Source organism: Populus trichocarpa, chromosome 13 (genome assembly GCF_000002775.5).
Source record: "Populus trichocarpa isolate Nisqually-1 chromosome 13, P.trichocarpa_v4.1, whole genome shotgun sequence".
NCBI lineage: Eukaryota > Viridiplantae > Streptophyta > Magnoliopsida > Malpighiales > Salicaceae > Populus > Populus trichocarpa.
In genome coordinates this window covers 900,145-912,244 of record NC_037297.2, presented here as the reverse complement: position 1 = coordinate 912,244, position 12,100 = coordinate 900,145, and the positions used below count along the sequence as shown (strand labels likewise).

The 12,100-nt window shown below is 31.1% G+C and overlaps 1 protein-coding gene and 1 long non-coding RNA gene across 2 annotated transcripts; one reads left to right on the top strand and one right to left on the bottom strand.

Annotated features, from left to right (window-relative positions):
• Positions 1–2,809: 2,809 nt before the first annotated feature.
• LOC7478930 (bidirectional sugar transporter SWEET16) lies at positions 2,810–5,674 on the bottom strand. The gene is made up of 6 exons (XM_002318946.4): positions 5,535–5,674; positions 5,412–5,448; positions 4,413–4,620; positions 3,970–4,131; positions 3,673–3,792; positions 2,810–3,559 (listed from the first exon to the last, which is right to left on the bottom strand). Exons 1-6 carry the CDS (start codon positions 5,650–5,652, stop codon positions 3,257–3,259), a joined length of 948 nt encoding a protein of 315 aa, XP_002318982.3. The 5' UTR covers positions 5,653–5,674; the 3' UTR covers positions 2,810–3,256.
• A 2,101-nt stretch (positions 5,675–7,775) lies between these two features.
• On the top strand, positions 7,776–9,972 carry LOC112323753 (uncharacterized). The gene is made up of 3 exons (XR_002977210.2): positions 7,776–8,156; positions 9,470–9,585; positions 9,748–9,972. It is a non-coding gene; the product is annotated as an uncharacterized LOC112323753 (long non-coding RNA).
• Positions 9,973–12,100: the final 2,128 nt, after the last annotated feature.

The window sequence follows — 12,100 nt, the reverse complement described above, 5'->3', positions numbered from 1 at the left end:
AAGCATCAAATCCATGTCTTGCGTGTTAAGTAATGGGTACTCCAGCATAAATGAAGAATCAAACAAACATATACAACAGTGGCAGGACTTAAAAAGCAACTCCTAGAATTACAAGGAGACTGAAACTAACAATAGAAAACTAAAGAAATTTGAGACCCAAAAGCTGAAGATTAATGAGTTGAAAACAAGATTTATTGTTTGTCACCTGGCGAGATCCTATAGATATCCTTAGGACCGTCCGAGAAGGCACTGTAGATCTTTGGCTATATTACCTTCCATTTCACTTCACACTGTGAAGTTCAGTCTATTTCATAGCATGGTTTGCTGGATTTGTGAACAGTGTTGAATGTTGTCCGTTATTTCTTCAATCCATGCTATTGCCACTCTGAGATGAACTCTACATGATATCATCTTCTTTCTGAGCATCATATACTCTCTTTCCTTGGGATCCCTTTTCGCTGTTGGAATCTTATGTAGTTCTTTTGCAGGGTGCCATTACAGAAAGGGACACCACTTGTCAACAGAGCTGTAAATACTGAAAAGCAATGGAAGAAGCTTTGAAGATATATGAATAATTAATAACGTCCAATTTAGACAATATTACTCAACTGAGTGACATGGAGAGAACTGTCGACATTCTGATCTGTCATTATTCGGGGGATGACATAAAAACCCTGATTCTGCGAGATATGAAGCAACTTCTCGCTGAACTCAACGACAGGATTTCTTTTATGGGGTCTTCAAAAGAATCTGCTCAATCTGAACTTGCAAATTTTCACAAAGAAAATCCTGATTTCCTGGCAATACTTGAGAGAGAGAAACTAGCATTACAAGTAGAGGAATCAAAGCTGTCACAGTTCACATTTGAAGAAGCTAGAATTGAAGCGGACATCCAAAAGTTAATGGAAATGAAGGAATCAGTGGTTTCTCAGAAATCTTCGGCTGCAGAAATTGTTGAAGAGGGAAAGCAGAAAATGGATGATTTGAAGAACAAACATTAAAAAAAATAAAGAAATTTAAGTATAACTGTTTCAAATGGCAGGGTAAAATATATAAATTCAATGTAACCACCATTTTAACTTTGAGGGATGCCAGGCAAGTTATGTTCCATTGAAATGTTTGATTTCCTTGCTTCCAAAATTATTAATTTAATATCTTCTGTAGCTATATATTCATGTAAATATATATTTATTATTAATAAAAACTTAATTTATTTTTAATATTCATATAATATTAGATTAATAAATCTAGAATAAAAGATAAAATCTATGAGACAAAAATGCTCTGCAAAAAAATTTATAAAGTTGTTATAATTATAAGATTCATATTACATCAAAGCATCGTTCCTAAAATATTCTTGATTGATGCTCTCTTAAATACTAAAAATTCATTAGAGCCATAAAGATTTGTATATATTATGTTTTTTTCCTTATGAAATGAAACAATTGCTTTATAAGCTGAGATATAAAAAATATCTAGAACTAATATGTAGGTGTTTACCATAAGACATGTGCACTGAACTAACCCACATGATAATTCCATATGAAGAGATCATTTATGTCTATGAAAAGACTCACGTGACGGTTATGCAAGTGATCCTTAGACTTGAGATCACTAAATCATCTTATATAGAGTATGTTATGTTTTAATTTCATTACATATTATCTTAATCGAGGTAATGAAATGACAAACATTAGTTATAATATGAACTATATGAAGGTGTTTAAGTAATTAAGAAAAGATTTATTACCCTATGTGAATTAGAGAAAATATTCCATCTATTTTCAAATAGTATTGACTAAGAAATCCTTGGCCAAGGTGGAATGAGATTTGAAAAGAGTGTCAAATCTTATTCAAACGATCAATTACTATATTATGTAGAGAACAAACACGATTAAGCATGGGACATACGTCATGCTTTAATGTTAAATTAATTAGAACATTATTGATGAAAATATATTAATTATACTGAGAAATTAAACTAGTCACTGAAAGGTTAGTCTAACCACTAATAATTTTATTAATATTTGAGAAATCATGACACGTTACTAGACGATAACCTTGATCTTCAAATATAAATTAATCAATTTTTTAATTGATAATAAATTAAATTGTTTAATTTATTTAATTCTATTTAATTAGAATTAGAATTTATATTTGGGTTAACATATTAGAAATCCAATGAGTCACATTCATTAATAACCATTAATTATAAATTAAATTGGGATGATTTAATTAAGTATGACTTGATTAAAATATATTTTAGAAATTAAAAACTAGAATATAATTAATACAATGATTATATTTCTAGACCTAGAAAAATCAAGTAAAGACTTGATGAAGTTACTTTCTAAAATTATCTTGAATTAATATATGAATATTATATATTCAGGAAATAAATTGATATTTTGCTAATTTATAGGGTTTTTTTTTCAGATTTTCCTATAAATAATAAGCTATGCCTTTTATTTTTTTAGTTGTTATCTGTTAAACACGAAAAACTATAAAAACACAGAATTAGAGCTAGCAATCTAGACATAACAATTTCTCTCTTCTAAATAGAGATTTAGAATATTTCTTACGGGTGATTCGTGTGGATTACTGTTGAAGACCGGACAATTGAATGACTTGTGGTTTGCAACAATTCAGCCTTTAAAGAATTATTTAAAACTGAAAAGGATCAAATCTTCAATAATAAATTCCTAAATAATTTTTAATCTATCTAACGAGATCTTAGAGATTTCAGAATAAATTTATTTCATAATTTTTGATACGTATATGATATTCAGAAACCAACAAAAACTTATAATGTTAACCATGTAAATACTTACTTTTTTTTTATTATAAAGAAGAGACTTGAACACGAGAACTCTTGGAGAAAGAGAACCCTACTACGAGAAAAAGCATTGTGCAGGCCATAACGATAGCTCATAGTCCACATTATATGCATCCATTGAAAGAGGCCGTAGAGGCACCGCTTCTGGCACCATCGGAAAGCATACCGATTATGACACCGCAGGAACCATATCGGAAGGCATATGCTTTTCCTTGATTATTGATAACACATGCAGTAAACTTCCCTTCCCATTTTGTAAAGTAAGGACCAAAAACAGTAAGTGCTAGGGTAACTAGGTACATGTATGTAGACTGTAGTCTTGATCTTTTTGGACCAAATCAAAGCATCAATCAAGGGTTATCAAGTTTCCCATTCTCAATACCAGCCTCATTAGCCCAACTTGAATATTGCAACTCATAATTACTCGGAGAGAGTGTCTTCGTGATCTTTTGTATAGCTGTATTCTCTATTAAGTACCGATGGCTTTGGCAGGCTCTTTCCCTTACTGAGACTTCTGTTCTTCAAGTTGCCCTCGTCAATACCACCGTCATCTTCATCGTCCTTATCTCTGTGTACAAGTATATCGACACTTCCTTTCACCAGTTGTACCGAGCCATCTTCTTCTATCGCCTTCATTGTTTTGGCTGATGCTGACTTGTTCTTGTACATTAAATATAGGATCAATTGAGCTGACCCCAATACAAAACCAACTACATTAGGCACCTGAAATTGGACATGCATTATTTTACATCAGATTTCATTTCAAGAGTTGTTTTCTTCATATACTTTTGAGATGCAGAGAGTCGGCAAATGACAAAAATGTTACGAGAACTTACTCCAATGTAGAAGTCTTTGACAAGCACTGAATAAGCTGACCAAACACCTCCATTGAGGAACAGGAAAAAAGAGAGCAAAAATGGCATGTACTCCACGCTCTTGGTCTTTATTACTCTTCTCTGTGATGCATTGCATTCAAGCCAAATGGTTCATCAAGAACATGCTATATGATTTTGAAGATCAATAGAACTTTAAATCCAAGGAGTTTCAAGAACCTTAAAGGTATCAATTAATATCATTACATATGTCTACTTCAAAGGAAATTCTAGCTACAAGCTCTAGTTAGTGAAGCTTACCATGGCTGATAATGGCGCTGCATACATGCCAATTGTTAATGCAGCACATAAAATTCCAACGAAGGTAATTCGCAGATTTCCATGAATTGCTAGAAGAGCAACCATAATTACTGCTCCAAGAAAACCAACATTCAAAATGGCCACAAACTTTGCCATCGTAACCTGAAAAAATAAATAATAAATCATGTATTTGAGTCATTATTATTGAGCCCAGCCTAGCTCAAGACAAAACAGATTTAAGGAAAAAAAAAACCCAGTTTAACTAGGAAACTAAGGATTTTTAATGCCATACCATCTTGATTTTAGTTTTTTTTAAAAAAAAAAAATTCACATAATTATAAAAGTGAGCTTGTTCATATTAAGCAAACAAAGGTTTCTTGATAAAGCAATGGCCTGTGTACATAAGAAAATAAAAGAGACAACGAGACATCAATGAATGTCACCTTCGTATCCTTAGGAGCATAAATGAGAAAGAGTGTGACATAAATGAATTGGAAGATTGCTCCAACTCCATTCACTGATACAACAAGAATATCTGGCTTGATAAGTCCATAGAATGTCCATAAACTTGTGCTCAGCAGTGTGGTTATGTATGGAACCCCTTTGTAATTCTCTGTTGATTTCTTCTTCACCACTCCCCAAAAGGTCTTTCTGCAATTATGCAAAACCCATCTATAAATTAGACAAATATCTAAAGTTTCCCCGTTAAGTTTTTCATCCGAATTATTCTTCACAGATTTTCTATAAAAATGCCAAACTCTATGCTAAATCGCCTTTTTTTTTTTTTCCCCTCTTAACTCCCTGAAGAAACGTGAAGTTCTGGATGGAATTCAGTAACATTGAATGAGAGTTTTTTGAAATTTTTGGGGATTGATTTAGAATCCATGTATAATTGGAGGACTTATTTGAAGTTTCTCATTTATTGCACAGACACGATGTGTTGTTTTCTTTTCTAGAAAGCATTAGGTAAATCTGAACAAATTTATTGTTCAATTTTATTTTATAAATTAATAATTTTTTTTTTGTAAATTAGAGTTTTGTAATTGTTTGTTGATAAAACAAAAAAAACATGATTTTATAAATTATATAGGTGGAATTATTTTTCATGAATCAGTGCATTGATATGATAAATATATATGAAACATGCTTTAATCAAATTTAAATTTTTAATTTTAGATTTTATATATGTATTCCTACGGAGTGGTGCAAAGGTTACTTTAAGTAAATTCCATGACCAAAAGATTACTTCAAAATCTATATTCATAATCATATCATCTTTTTATTTTTTATTTTTTATTTTTTTATAAACATATTTTAATTAATTAATGAAAATCCATCCTCGAGAACAAAAGAGACAATAAGCACATGCATCATCTTATTAGCACATTCCATATTTTAAACAGCAAAACAAAGAGAAATTATTTTGAATTAAATAAACTTACATTGGAGAAACAAAAAGCAGTAAAGAAATTATATTACCTGCAAAAAAAAAAAAAAGAACGAAAACCGATGAATCTAATTAAGAGGGAATAAATCTCATAATTAAGAGAAGAAAGGAAACTAACCCATGATGCCAACAAAGAAGCTCAAGCTAGCCATGAATAATGCAATGGATCGAAGAGAGGTTCTTGAAGGGATGAAGACACAAAGAAGTAAGCTTTTTATATGCACTTTCTTTAGCATATTAGGCTCTAGATTTTTGCCACGTCTTCACTCAATGTGATTAGTTGCACGTAAATCTTGATGATAACAATATTATCAAGTGGACCAGCAACTTTATACAACATCATTTCGTGTCTTTACATGTTTTCTGTGTTCGAAACTGGAATGCTTTTGTCCTAATCTTGAATGATTTCTACTTTTAAAAGGAGCTTGGTTTGGTAATCCGTGTGCGTGGTGGTCTAGTTTGGGGGTGGTGCCTAATTATTCTGGAAAAATTGTTCGGTTTTAATCCCATACCTTCCTCTATTATTTGACAAGAAATTAAACTTGCCGACATGGAGATAATGTAATTACTGTTGTGGAATGAAAGATAAAAACAATAAATTTATTTTAAAATTACTTCAGAGACAAATCTATTTAAATCTTTATCTTTTCAATCAAATATCTCTTTTATATTTGTTGTTTTTATTGAGAAACATTAACTAAACACAACTAATTAGTTTGGTTTTAATTAATTATATTCTTCTCTTTCCCATTACGTACCTTGTTCCTTCATATAACATATAAATCTCTTTAAACCCTCTCTTTTTTAAGGTTTTTGATTAAAATCTTGCTCTTTTTTTTCTCATAATTTAAATTAGTGTTTATATCCTAAAATTGTGACATTAATCAACAACCAAACAATTTATTGCAATATTAAAGATAATATTTAAGAAGTAGTGGCTTTGGTATATGATTTTTTTTTTTTTTTGCAAAGTATTTTAGGGTGAAAGTATATGTATATATGTGTAGGTGCGTGAAAGTTATCTTAGAGAACTAGTTTTTGAATGATTGCTGAGTAATGTATGAACCTATATTGCCTGTAAAAACTTTCCTCCATTAATCCACACATCAAACACTTTATGTCCTTTCTGTCTTTTCTTTTTGGCTTGCAAGGTCGTGAATGTGCATGCATCTTGTTGGTGTAAATTAGGAAACCAAGCCGTGGAAATTTTTATGCGATGGACATTAATTAAGCCTTCTCTTTCGAACTTCTGTTGTGGATAATCATGAGTAAAACCAAATATATATACCGTCCACTGCATCTTTGCATTACTATCATCTCTAGTTTGAATTCCACTTGATTTTTCTTTCTTTTGTTTTTTATTTTTTTTCTTTTGATTTAACCCTTTTATAGCCTAATTAAATGGAATTAGGCTTCAAATTGTGGAGACAATATTAAATTACAAGTTAAAGGACTGAAAAGTAAAATACTTGGGTTTAGTGATTAGCCGAATCCAAGACAAACATGAATCTGACAAACGTGTCAAGCCCGAAATATTTGGATTCAAATGTTATCGGGTTCTATGGCTATGTGACGAACCCAAGATAATCTTCAAAATTAAAAGTATTGTAGGCATAGTAAATCGTTATGCCTCTCAATCTAGAACAATAACACGAGTAATTAATTCATATTCAATGTAATAATTTGTCTATACTCATATGTATACAAAAGATCTCTTAATGGACCTACTATATTTATTAATGATATATAAAGAATATTTATCCCCTATTAATATCGCCGAAAACAGAGGACTTTTCAGTCATTTGATTCTCTGAAAATGATAAGATTCACGGGGTATAAATATTCCCTAAACCATCCAAGTAAGGGTTCAGAATTTTTCATCTCTTAAGATAAACTTATATAGATTAAAAGAGCATTAATAATTTTAAAACTCAAGAACAAACATTTTTGTTCCTTGAATTTAAGGTTTTTTTAAATCATTAGTCTTTCTCATAAAAAATACTAACTTTATCATAGGATAGTCTTTAAATCTCTCTAATTGAAACTGTTTTTACAGTTACTCAAACTTCTATCATTAATCTTTAATCTGATGTTCCTTAATTTAAAGAGAAAAAATCTAATTATCTAAATATATTAATTAACCACTATCTCAAACACTAATTAACCTATTTTTTATATATCGTGGATTTTGAAAGAAAAATCATCAATTTTGATTCTATAAAAATATATAAGTAGATTCATATCAATGGATTAATTTACTAATTAACACATAATAATTTAGTTATAAAAATTATCCCAGATTACATGAAAACTGCTGTTGTGAGCCTTAATTTATTCATCTGTTATAATGCTCTGTTAATTTAGTTTCTTTTTTTTTATTACAGAGACCCACCACCATTTGTTTATTGTCTGTTGAGGCTTGCGGTGCAGGGCTTCTCCTTCCCTCTACAAGTTAGCTAAGGCTTCTTCTTCATTTTTTACTCACAGCTCTTTCCCTTTTTGATTCCCCTTGTATTGTCAGCTCCCTGGCTCGGTGTTCTTGCACTTTGGCTTCTAGCTTCTATTTTTTAACTAGTCTATTTAGTTTAGCCTCTGCTTTGACAGCTGCTGTTAGCCTCTACTGATTCATATGTTACGATGCTCTCTTGATTTATTTTATTTTTTTGGTTACAGGGAGCCGCCGCCATTTGTTTGTTGTCTACTGAGGCTTGAGGTGCAGGGCTTCTCCTTCCCTCTTCAGGTTTGCTAAGGCTTCTTCTTTTCTTTTCTTTTCTTTTCTTTTCACAGCTCTTTCCCTTTTTTATTCCCCTTGCATTGTTAGCTCCCTGACTGGATGTTTTTGCAATTTGGCTTCCACTTTTTAACCAGTCTATTTAGTTCTATTTGCCCCATGATTTCTCGATTACATTCAAGTAAGGTGGCATTCGGCTAGGCTAACATCTATATAGTCTTATTTCTTGAAATTGTTGGTTGTTCAAACACATGCGCGTGAAAGTTAATGCCATTCTTAAACATTTTCTGAAAAGTGATGCAACTGGGTTTCATGAATTATTGCAACTATTCGAGTATGAAGGATTTCATAGCATTTGCTGTCTGTTGATGCAGAAAGGATGACAGTGTGTTACGTGTAGCAGAAAGAATAATGCAAACAACACTTTGCTTGCCTAGGTTTCCATTAAATTTTAGTTCAGAGTACATGCACGCATATTGAAAATTATAAACTTCCAGTAATTTTGGGAATACTAGAAGTACCAATCTCCTAAAATTTATTGGATGTTTGTGGCTTCACAGGTTGGAGAAAAAAATGAAAATAATAACATTAAAAAGAATTGTCAGTCAAAGTAATCAAAGGGCAATGAAAGATGAATTGAAATTTTTCCCAAATTGGCCATGAGATATTGGGTCAAATTACAAAGATTTTACTGTTTGGGGACTAAATCTGGATATTCAAGCAATATAAAGGACTAAGAAAACCAGTGAAGCTCATACACTTGAAAAGGCAAGCATGCACGAGAGATTAAGCTTTCAGTCCTGGGAAAGGAAGGGGAAAGATTGAATCTAGCTATAATGATGGCTTGGCATGGTTTTGCTGCAACTAAGAAAACCAGTGAAGCTCACACACTTGAAAAGGCAAGAATGCACGGGAGATTAATCCGTAATAATGATGGATTGGCATGGTTTTGCTGCAAATTCAGCACTATCAGTGTTCATATTTCCTGATCAGATGTTAATAGCTTTCAATTATACTTCTTGCTATTCTTTTAGGTAAGAGAATATAAGATATCTTTGCAGAGAAGTATAACAAGAGAAAGGGGCAAAACTACTTATAAAAGGTTTGAAGACTAACCGGACGCTATAGCCTATTGTAAGCAAGCCATAAGAGGAACCTGCTCTGTATGCAGATATTGGATATGTTGCATTGTATGAATATGGAGACAATGGATGGGCTGTGAGATGACTTTACAAGCTATAATAATCTGCCTTGCTTGCTGACTTCCATGTCATCTCCTTCTATGTCCCGCTAATGGCTTCTTCTTTTTTACACTTTCTCAGCAGGCTTGCGGAGCTGCAACTACCTGCTTTCTCATACTGTTCTTTCGCCTACAAAACTTTGGCAGCTTAGGCCCCCAAAATTGTCATCCGCACACTTATTTTCGAGGGTTTCATAGGTTTGTTGTGCTTCTTTCTCTTCTTAATCCACTACATCTTTTACTGTTCTGATTTTTTCCAAAAGATCGAATTAATCTAATTCTCGACTGCGATAGCATGAAACTTGGAGATATTAATCTAATTCTCAATTGCTCACACAATCCTCACAACTTGAATTGCAGCTGCAACAGAGCAAAAAGAAACCGATTCCTTTTAACTGAGACCATTCAATACGCCCAGAGAAATAGTAAATTAAATAAAGGATCGGATGATGAGAGACTTTGTCATTCTTCCATGCTATGTTTAACTACACATGCCCACAATACACATCTCTCACACATTCTTTCTCTGTTTATCATACTTTAATTCATTGTTTCCCCGTCGCAGGGAAACTGGCACTTTCTCTACTCACGAGTTGGATCTTGAGATATAAACATATAATAAATTTATTTCTATAAAATTATAAAATGAATTTGTAAATTTTCAAAACAGAGAAACATGATTCCTTCTATTTCTATTGTCTCTATTTTTTATTTTGATACAATAATAAAATGCTGATAGGTTTAAAAAAGTGAAGCAAGTTCCATGTGGGAAGATCGAAGTCTACACACATCAAGCTATCTGCTTCCTTGTGCATATTACATATTTTGTAAACAGTTAAACATTATTTTTCATGGTTTTAAAATACTTACATTAAGCAGCAAAAACCATCATATAAATTATATTACCTGCAAAAGCAAAGTGAAAGGCTGAAAACCCATCAAGAAAAGAAATTTGTTTGATATATTGAATTGTGTCAAATAATCATCTCAATCTAATAATTTAAACTGTTAGGTGAGATCCCAAGATATGATTTATATTATTCTCTAACACACCCCCTCAAGTGAAAGCTATTTGGACTTGAAATTTGCACAGACTCACATTATCTTGTGCTTAATTTTTATCAAATAAATAAAGAAGGTGAGATTCGAACTCGTAACCGTTTGGTTATCAAGGCTCTGATACCATGTTAAAGAATCATCTCAACCCAAAAATTTAAGCTGTTAGATGAGGTCTCAAGATATTATTTATATTATTCTTTAATAAATTAAATATTTTTATCTTTTAATATTACTGATGTTGCGAAAATAAAGGCATGGAAACAAAAATTATGTGTTATATAGTTTTAGGATAGAGATTATTGTTATATATATTTTGTTTTATATTTTTATTTTATTTTGTTTTGATTTTTAAATAAAATGTTTTGAAATTCAATTTCAATCAACTAATAAAAATCAAACAACACTAAGTAAGGGCCTAGAAATCACGGCTTTTGGCTTTTTTTAATATGAAGTGGCTTTTCATCCAAGAACAAAATCTTGAAGTAGTGTGTGGTATCAATTAAAAGTCAACATCACATCTCATTCCACACATGGTTTTATAGCTACCTTTAATAAAAGCTACAAACTGTAGCTTTTAATACAACTGTTATTTACTTTTATTAATTGTTTTAAATACCTTTATTAAAATAAAATAAAATTGGTTGAGAAATTGTCGAAGACATTCGTACCTCTTTAAACTCTATAAGTACTATGCTTCCATTTAATAAATGTCATCCCTTGCAAATTTATTTCATTCATACCTGTGAATTGTTTTAATACCATTAACAATTTTTTATTTTATTAACGTGAATGTTTGGGCCAGCTTGCGCGTACCTTGACTAATTTCACGGGTCCTAAAATTAACGACCATATAAACCTCTAGTGACTCTGAAGTTTGTAAGACTCGAACCGGTAATGTTTAGAAAATAAATCTAGAACCTGACCAGTTAAGTTACGTACCTCCGAATTACCGTTAACAAATCTTTTTCTCATCAAAGTTTCCACCGTTATTTTTTTTTCTCACCTAATAAAAAAAACAAATCATCTCCTGAATTCATACCAATTGATATATTTCTAGATGTTATTCACGTCTCTTCTCAAGGACTTCAAGATAAAAATGATATTTCTCGAATATAAGAGAAATACGGGCAATCAGAATTGAAAAGGTTCTTCGTGACAATATTACTTCTATTTTAATGAAAAATGTTAATTAAATATATATCACTTACTATTTCAATTTGACTATGCAATGTATATATTGAATTAATGATATGCTATCAAAAATATTTTTTGTTAAGATTGATTTTAAATGAAATTTTGATTTCATATTTACTTTTAATTTTACATTGCGGTGTATATATTAACATATAAAAGTCACAGATATACCTTTTTTTCATGACTTTTTTTTAGTAATTTTGATAATAAAAGCCTTTTTTCACAATTATGTTTACCAAACACTATATAAAATCTTTTCAATCAAAAAGCACTTATCATCAATATTACCAAATTAACACCTTTTCAAAATAAGTATACCCATTTTTACAGCTACCTACAGCTAAAAGCTACAGTTTTTCTAAATTAAAAAAAAAAAGCTATAAAAATTATATTAACAGGAACAATACAAATAATCATAATTATAATAGCTACCATGACACTGAAACAAAATTATATTAAT